The following is a 19,710-nucleotide window of genomic DNA, read 5'->3' as shown; positions in this document are numbered from 1 at the left end:
TGTGAATATCTGTAAAACTGTCGCACTCAGGGTAGAGTTAATAGTAGTGGGAACTACATCTGAGTGCCACACTAAACTAGGTAAAAATTTATCGGGTCGGGACGCCCCGAGGGTAGAGAAGGGTGCAATGTTGCGAATATGGAATTTGGCCTCCATATCCGCTTGTAAATATTCCCCTATTTCCCCAATACTCCCCAACTATCCCCAATCCCCCATTCCCTAGTCCCATTGCCTGTAAATAACACTCTGTAGAACCGACCTTCCCCTTTTTCCCCCATTAAATGTCGTGCCCAGGTCCACCGCATCACACGTAGACAACTTTCGGACATCTTGCTAGTTATTCTTAGTCTATGTCAGTTAAGGACTCGTTTCCATTAATTCTGACTCTTCGTTGCACCAGAATGTGATTATATGGCACCAGTAGTGAGTTTAGGACCTTCCCATGCCTCCTCCCGTCTTCTTCCCCAAACAACAACAACAACAACAACAACAACTACAACTACAACTACAACAACAACTACAACAACAATTACAACAACAACTACAACAACGGCGCTGCGCGGAGGAGTGTGCGTCCTCACACCGGCTCGGTTAGCCGCCATTGACGATGCGCTCCGACGGGGTTACCACGAAGGGGCTCCTTGTCAGCCCCTCGTCAAGGGCGGAGCCGGTAACCCCCCCCCCCCAGCACGCACCCAATGAGAAGCAACGTGCCGATTCCATCTGGGGCGGAGCTAACGAGCCGAGGGCGTGTCACTCCCCGCCGGATATACGCGGCCACGTACCGGACGTGACGTGAGATGCGCCCCCAGCTTGGAGAAAGAGAAGTCACTACCTCCGAGCGCTGAGAGACCTCCTGCATCTTTTGGGCCGCGCTATCCTGTCCCTGAGCACAAGGTGCACCTTGTGCTGGCCATCGAATACCAGCTTTCCTTGCCATCAATCCCCGTGTGAGTCAGCCTTTTGTCCCGTTTATCTGTCGTCTGTTGGGGTTAATATAAGAGTGTGTCTAAGTGCCTGTCTTTCTATGATGTCCCTCTTGTAGTTGTAATCTAACCTTCCGCCCTAATATAATCTCCTCCGGAGGTCTTGAGAACCGTATCCCTGGTGTCGTGTCATTTTAATCCCAGCAGTTGTGTCCTTTTCCTTCATTGATTTAGCACAGCGCGATTTGGTCAACGTCGGGTGGAATCGGGTGAGTTGGGGAAGAATCGGGGCAACTGTTAGGTCGCGGCAATACCACCGCTCGGTAAATAACATCTAAGCCGCGTCTGTAACAATATATCTATCTATAATTCCAGTAATCTCTGTGTGTTTGTTTGTTTGTACGTTTGTTTGTTTGTACGTTTGTTTGTTTGTCTGTGACCGCTGTTTCTCGACAACCACGGGTCCGATATACTTTAAACTTGCCAGGTATATTGCTGGGGACCCGAGGATGTGCCTTTTCAAGGTTTCATATTAATCGGACAATTACTTACCGAGCTATGTCCAAAAAACGATTCAACCAATCAGAGAGCAGCGAGCTATCGCGTGTGCCGAACGTGGCGAACACACTCTGCCTCGGATGGCACATTTGAGAGCGTATTCATTTATTTCCCGTCGGCAAACTATGTTGGCGCTATGTTGGCGTTAAACGATGTTTTAAAACTAATTAAAACCCCGGGGGGATTGTCACTGTACTCGCAAGCCGTTCGCCTTTCGCTTTGGCGTTGCGAATGGACCAAAACATTTCATGGACCAAACCATTTCATGTAAAGCGTTCGCCGTTCGCTTTGGCGTTGCGAATGGACCAAAACATTTCATGGACCAAACCATTTCATGTAAATAGAGGGGGGGATATAATTTTAGATATAGATATAGTACGGGCATGCCCTAGTATATATAATATATATATATGTGCAGCGTCTGTCCTCTCCTGTGTTGTGTCACTGAACTACTTTCTCAAAGTTTTGTGAAATCGTACCAAACTTCTGGTATGCACATATCTCTCCCGTCGGTATGTCCTAAGGGTATTTTTTATTTGATTTTTTTCCTTTTTGGGGGGGGGGGGGGGGGAGATTTTGGGGGGAATTTTTTTTTTTTCAACTTAAGTTTTCAACTTCAATTGTTTATAAAATGTGATATCACGTATATTACAAATACATTTGTACAAAATGATTGTTTGAATTATGATTGGTTTAAACCATGACAAAACGGCAACTCGGGTACAGTCATTTATCTACGGTATATATCTACACATCTAACCCTGGTGTTGGGCTAGCGGCTAGGGTGCCGGCTTAGGATCCGAGGATCCTGGGTTCGAATCCCGGTCAATCGCTGAATTAACGCCAGGGGGGTTGACTCAGCCTGTCATCCTTCCGAGGTCGGCTAATTGAGTAGCAGTTCACTGGTAATTCCCTGTTTGTCGTTAAAGGCGGCAAAAAGGGTTGGCGTCAGGAAGGGCATCCGGCCGTAAAACATTGCTTCAAAAAAGGGGACCGAAAAACAACAACAACCACAGTTCCCGAAAAAGGCCAACCCCCGCTTGCGGGGAAAAATGGCCTCTAAAGGTGGTTTTTATATATCTACACATCTGGGCAGTGTCTGTGTTGTCACTTAACGACTCCCACAAACTTTTGTTTCCGTGGTTGTGAAGTGTTTTTAATAATGTTGTGGTGGTTTTGAATCACGTGGTGGTTTTGAATCACGTGGTGGTGAGGAATTTTGAATTATGTGGTGGTGAGGTGTTTTTAAATGACGTGGTGGTGAGGTGTTTTAATATCACATGGTGGTGAGGTGTTTTTAAATCACTTGGTGGTGAGGTGTTTTGAATTACGTGGTGGTGAGGTATTTATAATTACGTGGTGGTGAGGTGTTTTTAATTATGTGGTGGTGAGGTGTTTTGAATTAGTTGGTGATGAGGTGTTTTGAATTATGTGGTGGTGAGGTGTTTTTAAATGCCGTGGTGGTGAGGTGTTTTTAATTTTGTGGCCGAGGTGTTTTTATTGTGGGTTTTATGGCTGTGAGGTGTTTTTATTTTGTGTTTTATGGCTGTGAGGTGTTTTTAATTTTGTTGTGGTGAGGTGTTTTTATTATGTGTTTTATGGCTGTAAGGTGTTTTTAATTTTGTGGTGGTGAGGTGTTTTTATTACATGTTTTATGGCTGTGAGGTGTTTTTATTACGTGTTTTATGGCTGTGAGGTGTTTTTAATTTGGTGGTGGTGGTGTTTTTATTACGTGTTTTATGGCTGTGAGGCGTTTTTATTTTCGTGGTTGTGAGGTGTTTTTATTACGTGTTTTATGGCTGTGAGGTGTTTTTATTACGTGTTTGATGGCTGTGAGGTGTTTTTATTACGTGCTTGATGGCTTTGATGTGTTTTCAATTTCGTGGTGGTGGGGTGTTTTTAATTTAGTGGTGGTGAGGTGTTTTTATTACGTGTTTTATGGTGGTGAGGTGTTTTGAATTACTTGGTGGTGAGGTATTTTGAATTACGTGGTGGTGTGTTTTGAATTACGTGGTGGTGCGGTGTTTTGAATTACGTGGTGGTGAGGTGTTTTGAATTACGTGGTGGTGAGGTGTTTTGAATTACGTGGTGATGAGGTGTAATCGTCCCAAACTTGCAGTCTGCACCTACCCCTCCCCTATGTATGTGCTGGGGGGTTCTTTCTTGAAAAAAAAAAATTCAACCTAAATCTTCAACCTAAATTGCCTATAAAAATGTAATATCACGAACACAACAAATACATTTGTGCAAAGTAATTGTTTGTATTATGATTGGTGAAAATCATGACAACACAGCAACTCAGGTACAGTCATTAGCCTCAGCTAAAATAAGCCCGTTCCTCAGTATCGACGCTTGGTGAGGCGAGCGCAGCGAGCTGAGCCAAGCTAGTATATATATATATATATATATATATATATATATATATATATATATATATATATATATATATATATATATATATATATATATTATATATATATTTTATATATATATGTACATTCACGTGAAAAGTAAGTACACCCCATGTAAAGTTTTGACGTTTTCAACATACAGCTATTTGATCTTCATTTCAACAATATTGATAGATAAAGGTGATATAATATTACAAATATCATGAAACATTCACATTTTGTAGTGCATTGTATAATTTAAAGGAAGACTCCAGATCCAATTTTTTTTACAATTATTTAAATCTTTAGAATTAGGTAATGTTTAATTTTTAAAAAGAAAAAAAAATTTGACGCTAAATTAGTCGTGAAATGCGTTTTTAAAAAGGCACGATTAAAAAAAAAAAAAGCTAGTTCTGGAATCCTTGTGACGTCACATGAGGTATAGATCTCAGCTGATCGCGGTGCACACAGTGCATAAACATGGCAGACATGGCAGAAGAAGAAGTTTTTGACTCCGAATCGCTCGATATTTCCTCCGATCTGTTGGACTTTTCAGCCGATGAATACGTATCAGAGGCTTAGCAAAGTATTGCAGAATAATTTGATATAGAAAGGAGAGAATTTGGTGTTCAACCATATCAGTTTGAGCCGGAATATGTCGACAAAGATCCAGAGGCAAATACGGAGGTCGAAGTGGAAAACGACGAAGATGATGCTGAACGGCTCGCAGATTTAGATTACTGGTACGTGTTGGGCTAGCCTACTTGTTGATAGTTTCGGTTAAATATGCGGGGAATATTTATATGAAGCGACTGTTATTGCAGTAGTGACTTTGTTTGATCGATAAAACGGTAAAAACCCGATCGCCTTGTGCCTGTATCATGGCGTAGCCACAGACACGCAGGCTGCAGCTACTGAGTGTAGTGTACAAATGCACTGGTCGGCGTTTCGTAGAATTTTGGCCAATTTATTTATATTTATGGCAGGCATGTTCCGCTAGACCCCGAAATAAGTCGATACATAAACAATTATGCTCGCATCCCGGGAAGGGGGGAGGGGGGGAAGCCCACATTTTATACATGACAATTCCCGCCCCCCCCCCCCCCCCACTCCCGAGGGTCAAGGGGGTCGCATGCGCGTACCACTTTTTTCGGGAAAGGGGGTCTTTTTCAGTCCTGTATCTTGGGAGTATTCTCCCGAGAAATGCTAAAAAGGGGGTGTTTTTTCGACATTTCATAAAGAAATCAACAAAAATGGTAATTTTTGCCTCAAATTTGCTCGGATCGGGGGTAATAATCAACAAAAAGGGGGTTAAATTCCAAATGTTGTTCCCGAGATACAGGGGCGGAATTCTCCTGCCCCCTCTTCCCACCAAATTTATAAATTATGAATTTTTGTTGTAAAAACTGCATGAAAAATCAATATTTTTTTCAAAATAGGAGGGGCGCACGCCCGCTGCGCCCCCCATGGATCCGTGCCCGAGATAGGGGGTACTTTTTGAAGTATGAGCAGTGGCCCTACCTTTTTATATCGGAGTGGGGGGGGGGGCGGGGTACAATTACATTGAATAATTAATTGTTGTATCCATTATTTGTACAGGATTGCAGTTTTGGCTCGTATTTTTTTCTCAATCAGTTGACTTTAAAAAATTGAAACGTGAAAGTTTCAGAAACTTTCAGCCTCAAATGAATAAGTACAGAGCTACTCAAGGGGACCCCGTTGTTTTACAACGAAAAATAACTGCAAAAAGTAACCTTTTGTTTTATTTCTAAACTAAGATTTTTGAAATTTTCACAGAAGTTGTGACAAAAGATAATAAACATTTCAGCCAAATTTCAGCAAATTCTGATAAATATTGTGGAAATAAGAGCGAGAATTCTGGAAAACAGCTAACCTGCATGATGAATTGTCAATTGAAGCGAACTATTATCATCCACAAGGCATAGGCCTAAGTAGTAATAAAAAGAGATTTCTTACCCTCATCAACTCTAGTTTAGCGACAGCAGTTCGAGGTCTCTTCAAAGTCGGCGTGGAACATGAAGTCTGGGCCTGGAGCAAGACGGTAGGCATCGCAAATTCAGTGTCGGCGCCAGTGGCCTGAGTGGGCGACATCATCATCATCGACGTAGACGGCTTTATATTCTTCGACGTGGTGGCTGGCGAAGCAAGTGTCCTGCAGGTACCCTCTGGATATTTGGATGGGATTTGCAAAGGCTTCAAATCTAGTCTGGCAGCGTGTCCCATACTCCAAGCCAAAAAGTTGACATAGCACTCTGGTTCAAAATGTTCACTGCAAAGCCGCGTCGACTTGGTAGGACCTTTCCATCGTGCTCGAGTTCGTCGGACAAACCTCTTCCAAGTGTTATTACTGGCAACATCCTTCGGGAATTCATGCAGTGTTCGCACAAAAGCCTCTGAGACTTTGCTACACCCGTACAAAACGCAACTAAAAACCATTTAGAATCCGATATGCAGGACAATATAACGAGAATTGAAACACTCCACACTATTGTATTGTATTGTAAACCATTTAAAAAGTATTTCCGGCTTCCCCATCACCTAGTGTGACGTCATACTGTGCATGGGCACGTGGTCTAAGATTTGCAGAAGCGTTTTCGTCGATGGTCTATTATTGGCGCATTTAAGATCAGATTACAAGGAAACGACTTCCCGGGCTGATTTTTTTTTTTTTTTAGATTATCTTATGTACTGATCAAAGATTATGTAGAAGCATTTAACTAAAAAAAAAATTGGGGTTTGGAGTCTTCCTTTAAATAACTATAAAACCAAATTTCGCATGTGGAAAAAGTAAGTACACCCCAACATTTATCACTACTTCAAATACCTAAAATTAGAATCATGTGCACCAGCTCAGGTGCAAATGATTAGAACATCGTCAGAGAGGATCTTTGAGGAACCTGTCTTATTTAAACCTCAGACATTTAGTTTGGTTTGCTCTTTGTTGTTGAAGAGTGTGGCATCACCATGCCTAGATCAAAAGAGCTCTCTGAGGCCTTCAGAAAGAAGGTTATAGATGCCTACGAGTCTGGGAAGGGATTTAAAAAGATCTCCAAACAATTTGAAATCAATCATTCGACTGTCCGGAAGATCATCTACAAGTGGAGAAGATTCCAAACAACTGCCAACTTGTTCAGGCCAGGCCGCCCCAGCAAGTTCAGCCCGAGAGCAGACCGCAAGATGCTGAAAGAAGTCTCGAAGAACCCCAGAATGTCATCACGGGACCTACAGGTAGCTCTTGCCACTGTTGATGTCAAAGTGCACGAGTCTACCATTAGAAAGAGGCTGCACAAATTTAATCTACATGGGAGGTGTGCCAGGAGGAAACCTATGCTGTCCAGAAAGAACATCAGGGCAAGACTAAAGTTTGCCAATGAACATGTAGGCAAAGACCAGCACTTCTGGAACAATGTGCTCTGGACAGATGAGTCAAAGGTAGAGCTATTTGGCCACAGTACCAGAAGACATGTTTGGCGAAAACCAAAGACAGCATTTGAGCACAAGAACCTGATACCAACTGTAAAGCATGGTGGTGGAAATATTATGGTTTAGGGCAGCTTTGCTGCATCAGGGCCTGGGCAGCTCACCATCATATAATCCACTATGAATTCTTCATTGTACCAGAGGGTGCTTGAGGATAATGTGAGGCCATCTGTCAGAAAGTTGAAGCTCAACCGAAGGTGGACCTTGCAAAATGACAATGACCCTAAACATACCAGTAAATCCACCAAGGAATGGCTGAAAAGAAAGAAATGGAGGGTTCTGGAATGGCCAAGTGAAAGCCCGGATCTAAATCCCATCGAGATGTTGTGGGGGGATTTGAAACGAGCTGTGCAACAATTTTTTGTTGAATACATTTTTTGTTGAACCCCTCAAACATCACACAGCTGAAAGAATTCTGCATGGAGGAGTCAGCAAAAAATTCTCCCAGTCAATGTCAGAGACTGGTAGACAGTTATAAGAAACGCCTACTTGAGGTTCTTTCTGCCAAAGGGGGCAATACCACCTATTGGAACCAAGGGTGTACTTACTTTTTCCACATGCAAAATTTACATTTATGTTTATTTAAATTATACAATGGACTACAAAATGTAAATGTTTCATGATATTTGTTATATTATATCACCTTTATCTATCAATATTGTTGAAATGAAGATCAAATGGCTGTATGTTGAAATATGTTGAAAAAGTCAAAACTTTACATGGGGTGTACTTACTTTTTCACGTGACTGTATGTATTTTGAAGGGGTTTGTTGAAAAGAAAAATATGTTTTTTTGTGAGCGACTTCATCATGTTGTCATCATTTTCCGAAGCTTAAAACATACTTTGATTACAAGTGTATTGATTTAAGTCATCTGGGTGTCCAGATCCTGGTGGAGTGATGCAGTACATTGTCTCCAGGGTGCTTGTATTTGGGTGGAAGGGCTCTGTGGCTGGAGTTTGATCCCTGCTTGTCGCTCCCTCAGGATTGTGGAGTTCAATGGTTGTTGGTCTGGTTCAGCCACAACTCCCTCCCTGCCTCCCCGGCTCAGCCACTGCCCCCACTCCCACCTCGGAAGTTATCTTGCACCCTCTTCCCGCCAGTTCTCTTGCCCCCTCTTCCCGCCAGTTCTCCTGCCCCCTCTTCCCACCAGTTCTCTTGCCCCCTCTTCCCACCAGTTATCTTGCCCCCTCTTCCCACCAGTTCTCCTGCCCCCTCTTCCCACCAGTTCTCCTGCCCCCTCTTCCCACCAGTTCTCTTGCCCCCTCTTCCCACCAGTTCTCTTGCCCCCTCTTCCCACCAGTTCTCTTGCCCCCTCTTCCCACCAGTTATCTTTCCCCCTCTTCCCACCAGTTCTCTTGCCCCCTTTTCCCACCAGTTATCTTTCTCCCTCTTCCCACCAGTTCTCCTGCCCCCTCTTCCCACCAGTTCTCCTGCCCCCTCTTCCCACCAGTTCTCTTGACCCCTCTTCCCACCAGTTCTCTTGCCCCCTCTTCCCACCAGTTCTCTTGCCCCCTCTTCCCACCAGTTCTCTTGCCCCCTCTTCCCACCAGTTCTCTTGCCCCCTCTTCCCACCAGTTCTCTTGCCCCCTCTTCCCACCAGTTCTCTTGCCCCCTCTTCCCACCAGTTCTCTTGCCCCCTCTTCCCACCAGTTCTCCTGCCCCCTCTTCCCACCAGTTCTCCTGCCCCCTCTTCCCACCAGTTCTCCGGCCCCCTCTTCCCACCAGTTCTCCTGCCCCCTCTTCCCACCAGTTCTCTTGCTCCCTCTTCCCACCAGTTCTCTTGCCCACTCTTCCCGCCAGTTCGTCTACCGCAAGCCCCGGCAGTTATTCTGCCACATTCTCAGTCTTCCCCCCCGTCCCTCCATAGCCCCCGGTGGTTCTCCTGTCCCCCTCAGCTCTCCTGCCCCCCCTCCCCTTCTCATTTCCCCCCGAGCAACGCCGGGTACCCCTGCTAGTGTTTAATATTGTTGTGGAAATGACTCCAACTGTATTAAATATGCTTAATATAGTGTAGTTATTTCCTTAAAGTAAATGTTTACCATTAGCCTATAATATTGTTGCAGATCTCCGGAAGCCCATCCATGTTACAAAGGGGGGATTAAACCCCCTTTTCCCCTTGGGTCTTCGTGTCCACGAGGCCGAATCGCCACTTCCGCAGCTAGCATGAAAAAGGGTATTGGGTCGATGCCGCACGTACCTTTGACCCACGCTGCCACGAAAACGGGGACGGGACCTCGCACAAGCCACGCTTAATCGAGTACGCCCGAGCGGTGTGTGTATCATGTGACTTGTGCCGTTATTTCTATTGAACCCGATTCTAGCGGCTATATTCGTACCTAGGCCAATGGATGGAAAGGACGGGAACGATCAAATTGAATAAAGAACACAGGTTTATTTATAATGTACAGTGATCAGGATAAAGCAAAGGGGACACAGAGCACTTAAACAATGTTAACTTAATGCCCAGACAAAGGGCCCTCTCACTCACGTGGGGAAAAAGAAGGAAGGAAGTTCGCGCACCAAACGCGCCTTGCCGTCCGTCGCTCCCGGACAGCTCGCCCGGCGTGGCCCTCTGGCGGTCACGGCACGTATGCAGGGAAATGCAGGCAGGAGATTAATACAGCCGCAGAGCGCAGGGTACAGGGCACGGGGAATTTGTGTACAACGGGGCTATTGCAAACAGTTCAATCCACTCGTTCTGCTGTGGTTCTGACGATCTCTGACTCATTCTCACCTCTGACCTCGTGCGTTCTCGCTTCCCTCTCAACTCACTCGGGGCAAAACTCTCTGGCGTTCTGACGCGGGGGGCTCGGGGCAGGGTTTTATGGCTCCGCCCTGGCCTTACCCGAATGTTCCATGCTCCGCCTCCCGTTGCCGTGGTTAGCCACTTCCCTCGAGCTCCGATTGGCGGCTCGTTGCTTACCGGCCACTCCCTCCTGCAGCTCCTCCCTTCGGCCTTGCCAGACTTGTTCAGGCCGAGCACATGGTATGCTAGCCCAATTGAGGCCTACTCACCGCAAAACTAACACAGGAAAGGAGTCTACCTTACATTTACTAAGAAATAACTATACTACAGCGAGGCTACATGTTGTGGTGCGTCTACCTACGAGGGGGGTTATCCTTTATTCTCATAACCGCAACAATATAATCAACTGTGGTATTAGATATGCATCGCTTATGTAATAGACGACGTCCACCCATCCCAATGTCTGTCTCGAGAATTCCAACCCTTTTAACCCCGCTTTTTCTGTTTTACATTCTGTAAATCCGTTATAAATATTATTTTAGTATAATCAGCCCTATTCAGTGAGGTTTGGAAGGGTTTGCCGCACTCGTGAACTATGAACTAAACTGGCCCACGTCCAATGGTGAATGGGCGGAGAGGGGCATGGCACATCTATGATGATGCATGGGCAACAGAAGTGGGAGGAGAAGACCCTGCCCCTTGAGCGGAAGGCTGTGCCGAGATTGCTCGTCACAAGCACCATGGCCCGCAGAGGAGCAATTATGACACATGAATATAATACAGTAGCTCGCACAATCACTCTGGCTCCAATTTTTCGATTTTGGATCATGGGGGTTCCCAGGGGTGGGGTTACCCCAAAGCTTCAGATCCATACTCGTCCCTTATTTACCAACCGATTGCTCTGAAACCCGATGCAGCCCTTCTACTTGATGGCCCACACAATCACTCAGGCTTCGATTTTCCGATTTTGGATCATGGGGGCTCTGCATCACCTTTCTCATTATCTGATATGATGGTTTACTTTAAAAATAAATAAATAAATAAAAACTACTTGCCCACATACCAGATTCCAACTTATGGGATTCTCCCAAATTACTACACGTAATCCCACAACCAGGTGTGTGCTTGTCTGTGCATGCATCTTTGTTCATCCACTGCCATATTCCTCAATTTCCACTGGCATCCATACGATAAGATAGGCTTCATCACTGAGTACCGGTAACTCCTCTTCGGAACCACCTTTAGAGGCCATTTTCCCCCACAGAGCGGGGGTTGGCCTTTTTCGGGCACCGTGGTCAACTTTTTGAAGCAATGTTTTATGGCCGGATGCCCTTCCTGCCGCCAACCCTGTTAGTCGCCTCTTGCGACACACAGGGAATTACCAGTGAACTGGTACTCAATTTGCCGACCTCAGAAGGATGACAGCCTGAGTCAACACTCCTGGTGTTCATTCAGCGATCCACCGGGATTTGAACCCAGGATCCTAGGATCCCAAGCCGCACCCTAACCGCTAAGCCAACACCAGGCTTTCAAGTTGATGACCAAAACCATTTCACTTATACCATGACAGACTGTCATTGCAAGAAAGATATTTCAAACCCCTTTTGGTATTCAATCAGAGGATTGATTGTTGGCTCACCTGGAACAAAGTTCAGGTGAGCTTATGTGATGGCGCGTCGTCTGTCAGTCCGTCCGTAAATACTTGAAACTTCTTCTCTGAAACCTCTGAAACCAAATTTGGTAGGATTGTGACCAAATTTGGCACAAATGATATTTGTTGTGTTGTGACTGAAGTTTGTTCACGGCATTAAAAAAAATCGGGGTCTAAGGGGTTTTACCCGGTTCAAAGTTGATCCAGGTTTCACCCCCCCAAATAGGTATTTGCTTTTTCCTCTGAAACTACACACACTATTTTGATGAAACTTGACCACAACCTTCATCACCCGTGATGTACCAATGTTTGTTCACGGCATTTTAAAAATCTGCCCCTTTGGGGGTTTACGGGGGGTTGCCCCCCCAAATAGGTATTTGCTTTTTCCTCTGAATCTACACACACAATTTCGATGAAACCTGACCACAACCTTCACCACCCATGATGTAGCAACGTTTGTTCACGGCATTAAAAAAAGCTGCCCCTTTAGGGCTCTATGGGGGGGTTGCCCCACAAAAATAGGTATTTGCCTTCTTCTCAGAAACTACACATGCAATTTCGATGAAACTTCACCACAACCTTAATCACCCATGATGTACCAATGTTTGTTCAAGGCATTATAAATATTTGGGTCTTAGGAGGTATTTTTGAATAGTAGTTGAATAGTTTTGAATAGTTGGGGGAGGGGGAATTGCCCACAAAATAGGTATTCTTTTGTTTGTTTGTTTAAAGTCTTATGATTATGTTCGTATGATTCTTCATGCTGCTCTGTCTTCTAGCACCCATTGAAATTGGTTTAAAATACCTTTAGTCGGTGCAGTATACTGTTTATTCCATCAGGTGAGCGCCAGGTGTATTGCCCCTATGTTTCCAATGCCTTGAACAAACATTGGTACATCACGGATGATGAAGGTTGTGGTGAAGTTTCATCAGAATTATTTTTATTTTTATTTTTTTGTATACAAGATCGAGGCTCGTGAAAGAGCTAACATTAATCACACAAAAAAAATCAAACAGACACATAAAACATATAATAAGGGGAGCGGTAGACAAGATGGGGAGAGACGGGGAAGGACACAAACACAACATTTGAGAGCAGGGACATCGAGAGATCTGTGGGAGGGAGAGGGCTTGGGGGGGGGGGGGGAGGGGTGGGAGAAGTATAAAACACAAGGACACTGCAAGGACTTCCAGGAAAGAAGTTGGTATTTTAAAAAAGTGGATCTGGAGTGAATTAGTGGGGGTAGAAAAGATCAAAGTTTTGGATGGGGGAAGATAAGAGATGGTGGTGAACAGCTGTTTTAAAGACCTGGAGGGAGGAGTGGGATTGAAGGGAGTGGGGGAGTTTGTTCCAGAGGCGGGAGAAAAGAGGAATGAAGGAGTGAAGGTGAGCAGAGATTGAGTGTGGAGTTTCTGAGAAGAAAGCAAATACCTATTTGGGGGGCAACCTCCCTCCCCTGTAGACCCCCAAAGGGGCAGATTTTTTTTAATGCCATGAACAAACATTGGTACATCACGGTTGATGAAGGTTGTGGTCAAGTTTCATCGAAATTGTGTTTGTAGTTACAGAGGAAAAAGTAAATTCCTATTTTGGGGGTCAAAGCTGTATCCACTTTGACCCCCGGTAAACCCCCTTAGACCCTGATTTTTTTTTTAATGCCGTGGACAAACTTTAGTCAGCACAACAAATATAATTTGTGCCAAATTTGGTCGCAATCCCATCAGCGGTTTCGGAGAAGTTTCAAGTGTTTACGGACGTACAATGCGCCATCGCATAAGCTCCCCTGAACTTCGTTCCAGGTGAGCTAAAAATTGTGGTCTGAGGTGGTACACGGAGTGGGGGGGGGGGGGGGGGAGTTCCCTCCCTCCCCAATAGGTATTTTTTTTGTTTGTTTGTTTGTTTAAAGTCTTCTGATTATGTCAGTATGATTCTACATGCTGCACTGTCTTCTAGCAACCATTGAAATTTATTTAAAATACTTTTAGTTAGTGCAGTATACTGTTTATTGTACCAGGTGAGCGCCAGGGGTATTGCCCCTATGTTTATTTAATATATCTTCAAGTACTTTAGTCGATATATCTAAACCTTCATTACCGATCACTAAGGTTGAAACCTGACTTTGTAGTGACTGTTTTATGTGTTTGCATGATCTTCACAGGGAGTCAAGTGGAGCTCGTCAGGGGATTCGCATGCACATCCTGTTCTCACATCTTCACCACTAAGACTTCTCGGCAGGTGCACATGGAATGGCACCGATCGATTTCCAGTGATAAAAAGTTCAAATGCAATGATTGTTCCTATCGTACGAATCGCAAATATGCATCGAAGACGCACACTTGGACCCACACGGGGGAGAAGCCGTACACCTGTAGCGTGTGTGGTAAGGGATTCACGTCGTCATCACCCTGTCGGAGACGCGTGCGAATTCATACAGGTGAACAACCGTACGCATGCAGGTTGTGTTTTAAGGGATTCGCTAATTTGTCAGCTTGTAAAGAACCTGAGAATCCACAGCCAGGAGTGCCCGTTCAAATGTACAATTTGTCCGGAGACGTTTCAAAATGCGAGTAACCTTCGGCAGCATGCACGGGTCCACATGCCAGGAAAGCCATGTTCCTGTCGTGTGTGTCATAAGGAATTTCGTCATTCATCAAGCTGTCAGAAACGCATGCGCAATCACAGATTGTCCACGTCTTGTTAAAACAATTTGAAGTTCATCATAAACGTGATGTTTAATGCCTCAACAAGCCCTTCGAAGGAAAACAAACTCTTTACGGGCTTCGTGGAAGGCAAAACTTTCCCAATCAAATAATGTTTGAAGAAATAAGTTCTTCAGAATATCGATCTGTAACATCCCTCCCAATAATGCGCAAACTTTTCAGAGATATCATTGCAGAAAATATATGTATGTAGGGGAAAGTGGTACAAAATGGACCCCTTGGGTCATATGGACCCCTTGGTATATTACACCAGCAGCTGCTGCCATCTTGTGGCTGTTCATGTTAAAACATTCCTTTGTGGATTAGCAGAAAGTAACAACATGGTGGCCATCCCTATCCAGTCTTGAACTCGAGCTGAACCATCCAACATTTTGACACCGACTAGGATCTATCGGTAGGTATGTGAGAAAATTGTGTTTGTGGTGACAGAGTGACTCATATTTCCTAGTGTTACTGCATGCTTTTAGAGTATAAGTCAGTCACTAAAATTGACCTTTGAAACATTCTGCCCAGTACATGTGGTTTCCAATGATGTCAGGTTTTCATGGAGGTCGTTCATGGGGCAAAACGGTCCATTTCCCTGGGGTAAAATGGCCCGTGGGGTACCATTTTACCCTTTAGTGGGCCATTTTACCCCATACATGTTTCTTATTTTTGTTACAAATATGTAGGCCTATGTATACATGTAGGCCTACCCTATATGTATGTATGTATGTATGTCTGTATGTATGCATGCTTGCATGCTGGCTGGCTGGCTGGCTGCATGCATGCATGTAACTTATACATATCTACTTATACCATGTCATTTTATGCACTGAAATATAAGTTCATCTATTGGGCAGGGTGCTTCATGATTGTTGTCTGCTTTAGTTAGTGCTGTTCTCACCAAGTCGGGTAATGAGGGTTAGGAATAAGGGATTATGGGTCATCAAAATGGTCACTGTTTGAATTTTGATTTTCTGTGGAAGTAAGATAGAAACATTGGACCTTACTCTCACAAAGGGGCAGGGTGATCTATCTATAATTCCACTAATCTCTGTGTGTATGTTTGTATGTTTGTTTGTTTGTATGTTTGTATGTCTGTGACCGCTGTTTCTCGACAACCACAGGTCCGATATACTTTAAACTTGCCAGGTATATTGCTGGGGACCCGAGGATGTGCCTTTTCAAGGTTTCATATTAATCGGACAAGTACTTACCGAGCTATGTCCAAAAAACGATTCAACCAATCAGAGAGCAGCGAGTTATCTCGTGTGCCGAACGTGGCGAACACACTCTGCCTCGGACGGCACATTTGAGAGCGTATTCTTTTATTTCACGTTGGCAAACTATGTTGGCGTTAAACTATGTTTTAAAACTAATTAAAACTAATTTGCGATTCATCGTAACTGCGATTTGCGACCTTCCGGACAGTGAAGACTTCACTTCCGTCAGCCAATCACAGAACCCGTTGTTGCGCAGGCGTGGCCGATGTGACTGTGAGAGCGAGGCAGCGAGCCGAGCCGAGCGCGTGCGCCATTACGGTTCGTAATTCGATTTCTTCCGGAGAAAATAATAATTTCTCGATTTCTTATGCGCATTATTTCTCCCAATTCAGTCAGAGCGAAGGGCGGAAGCGAAGAGCGTTGTTTTTTTTGTTTACGGGCGGGGTAGAGCGTACGGGTAGCGTTTTTTTTTTTTTTTGCCAAGGAACGGGCACCCACGTACGGGCATGCCCTAGTTATAAGAAATCTGAGAGGGCACCCGTGTACAATTGCCTAGTTGGAACAATGCATGAGTATTTATACACACATTTGTGTATTTGCAGGTGAAGATGCCCCGCAATTATGTACGGAAATCAACCAGGCAGTCTTGGACTGTGGAGGCAATGGAGGCAGCCCTTCAAGCAATAGAGAATGGTGACATGGGGTATAAAAAGGCTGCGAAAGAATTTGGAGTCCCCAAAACCACACTTAAACGACGCCACAAGGGTGGGAACAAGACTGCTAGTGCTAAGGGCTCATCAAAAACTCTTGGTCGTTACAAGATGGTCTTCTCCACAGAAATGGAAACAGCACTAGTGCAGTATATATTGAGTATGGAGCAGATGATGTTTGGGATGACCACAGTGGAGGTCCGTCGATTGGCGTACCAGATGGCAGAACAGAATCACCTCCAGCATCCTTTCAAGAATGCAATCGCTGGAAAAGATTGGTTGCGAGGCTTTTTTTCACGACATCAAGACCTTTCCATCCGTCAGCCTGAAGCGACATCTGCTGCAAGAGCACATGGATTCAATCGTCAAGCTGTCAACAGATTTTTTGATCTCCTGGAGGATCTTATGGAACAACACAATTTTCCACCTGACAAAGTCTACAATGTAGATGAGACCGGTATGACCACTGTGCAGTCAAGACCATCCAAAATCATTGCCTTAAAAGGCAGGAGGCAAGTTGGTTCCATAACTTCGGCTGAACGAGGGGTTCTAGTTACTACGGAAATTTGCATGTCTGCAACGGGAGCTTTTGTTCCCCCACTTTTTGTGTGGCCTAGGGTGAGGATGAAGCCTGAGTTGATGGATGGAGCTCCACTTGGCTCGATTTCTCAATGCCATAAATCAGGATGGATGCAAACAGAGATTTTCACCATATGGTTCGAGCATTTCCTGAAGGTTTCAGGAGCATCAAAAGAAAATAAAGTGCTCCTTATACTAGATGGACACAAAACACACACCCAGAACCTTGATGTCATCACCATGGCTAAAGACAATGGGGTATACATGTTGAGCATTCCACCACATTGTTCACACAAGATCCAGCCATTAGATGTCTCATTTATGACGCCACTATCTACATATTACACGCAGGAGGTGGAGAGGTGGTTGAGGCAGCACCCGGGACGATGTGTGACAGTATTTCAACTGGCCAGCCTGTTTGGGACTGCATATCGCAAGTCCGCTACAGCCGAGAATGCAGCAAATGGGTTTAGGAAAACTGGTATCTTCCCAGTGAACCGCAACATCTTCCAAGATCACGAGTTTGCTCCAGCGACAGTTACAGACCTCAACCAAAATGAACCAAGACCCATGGATGATAACCAGAGACCCCTTGAAGATGCCCATAGAGATGCTGATGTTCCTGCTCCTGGTGTTAATGCTGCAAGAGGCCCTGAAGATGCTGTGAGACCTGTTGGTGGTCCTGCACCTGATGTTAATGCTGTGAGACCTGTTGATGGTCCTGCACCTAATGGTAATGCTGCGAGAGGCCCTGCAAATGCTGTGAGACCTGTTGATGGTCCTGCACCTAATGGTAACGCTGCGAGAGGCCCTGGAAATGCTGTGAGACCTGTTGATGGTCCTGCACCTAATGGTAATGCTGCAAGAGGCCCCGAAAATGCTGTGAGACCCATTGGTAACACTCAAAGACATGCTGCTGTTCCAAGACCTGCTGTTGCAAGCACCAGTAGGGAGTTCATTTCACCCTTTCAAATCAGTCCCCCACCTAAGGCTACTCCTGCTAAGGGTAGGCCTACAACACGTCAATCAAAAAGGTCAATGTCAGAGCATTTAACATCAAGCCCATACAAGAAACGACTTGCTGATGCAGCTGAAGAAAAGAAAAGACAGGAAGCACAGAAGGCAGAGAAGGCAAAGCAGAGAGCTGAAAAAAAACCTCAGAAGCAAAAGAAAGTTGCAGAAAAGCCAAAAAAGAAGATAGTGAAGGGTAAACGGGCTATATTTACGGCACCAGAAGAATCTAGCGAGTCTGAGGATGATGATGGAACAATGTGCTTATTCTGCCGGGAAAGTTATAGTGTGATAGGAGAAGGATGGATAAAGTGCACAGTCTGTCGTCTTTGGGCCCATGATGGTTGTGCAGGTGTGGATGAAGAAGATGTGAATTTCATCTGTGACTTTTGTGCCTAATTATGTGCATAATCTCACCTTGTAGTCTGTAATTTTTCACAATAAATATTATTTCAGGTTCAAAGTGTTTTGATTGGTGACTCTGAGGGTAATTATTATGTTTTTCAATGGGGTGACCATATTACCCCACGGGGTGACCATATTACCCCACGGGGTGACCATATTGCCCCATATGTGGGGGCCATTTTGCCCAACGTGGTGTACAAAATGGCCCACTTAGCACATTTTTGGTCTTTGGTTCTCACCAGTGAATGGTTGATTTGATTCTAATACCAAGTAATTTGTGTATTTATAATGGAATAATGATTGTAAAGACACTGTCTGATTTCAGATATACTGCATCATTTTGGATAAAATTTCAAAGAAAGCTTAAGTGTGCCATTTTGCCCCACCTTCCCCTATAATTGTATATATTAGTGGCTCTTAAACCTTTGCTCTCCCAACCTCCACCCACTAAGACCCGATTCCTGAACCAACGCCCCACCCCATACAACAACAACAACAACATGCATTTTAAGGCCATTTTCCCTGCTGGAGCGGGGGTTAGCCTTAATTTAGGCTAGCGGCTCAAAAAAAAATTTGACGATTTTAGGCGATCTTGACCATTTGACCTCAAACGCAATATGCTTCACTGCTTCAGTGACCCAATGTGTAAACCCTGCTCAAATTCCAGGTCGTTTGGATGAAAATTGACAATTTTATGCAACCTTGACCTTTGACTTTTTCATCCAAAAAACAAATCGGCTTCTTGTTTTTGATTGGTGAACCAATTCAGTGACCCAATATGCAAATTTTTAAGAATTCAGGTCAATTGCATGAAAAATTATGATTTTATGTGATGCTGACCTTTGATCTTTTGACCAAATTATTAATTTGTCTTTATATTCTCATAATAAAGGTTCGTTGAAAATTTGATCGCACAAATGGTTAGAAAAAGTTACGGCCCAGACATACACACACACACACACACACACACACACACATACAGACAAACACACACACACACACACACATACAGACAAACACACACACACACACACACATACAGACATAGACACACACACAAACACACACACACACAGACACACACATACAGACAAACACACACACACACACACACACACACACATACAGACAGACACAGACACACACACAGAAGAGATTGCAAAACCCTGTCTCCTGCTGCGCAGGGAAGTGGCTAGCTAGAACGGACACGAATAGACAATGGTGAAACGATAACCTCCTTACACCTTCGGTGGGTGGAGGTAACAAAACATACATACCTGTATTCATTTAAGGTTCTAATTATTA

At 44.5% G+C, this 19,710-nt stretch overlaps 1 protein-coding gene across 1 annotated transcript in view; it reads left to right on the top strand.

Annotated features, from left to right (window-relative positions):
- LOC137417320 (uncharacterized) overlaps nt 1–18,464 on the top strand; it is a 71,075-nt gene extending 52,611 nt beyond the window's left edge. The window contains exons 6-7 of the mRNA XM_078770470.1: nt 13,934–14,010; nt 16,303–18,464. Of these exons, the coding sequence (XP_078626596.1) occupies nt 13,934–14,010; nt 16,303–18,399 (2,174 nt within the window). The 3' untranslated portion in view covers nt 18,400–18,464. The remainder of the gene's footprint in view (nt 1–13,933; nt 14,011–16,302) is intronic.
- Nucleotides 18,465–19,710: the final 1,246 nt, after the last annotated feature.

Source organism: Myxine glutinosa, chromosome 1 (assembly GCF_964187855.1).
Source record: "Myxine glutinosa chromosome 1, kmMyxGlut1.1, whole genome shotgun sequence".
In the NCBI taxonomy this organism is placed as follows: Eukaryota; Metazoa; Chordata; class Myxini; order Myxiniformes; family Myxinidae; genus Myxine; species Myxine glutinosa.
This window is presented reverse-complemented; position numbering and strand designations above follow the sequence as displayed.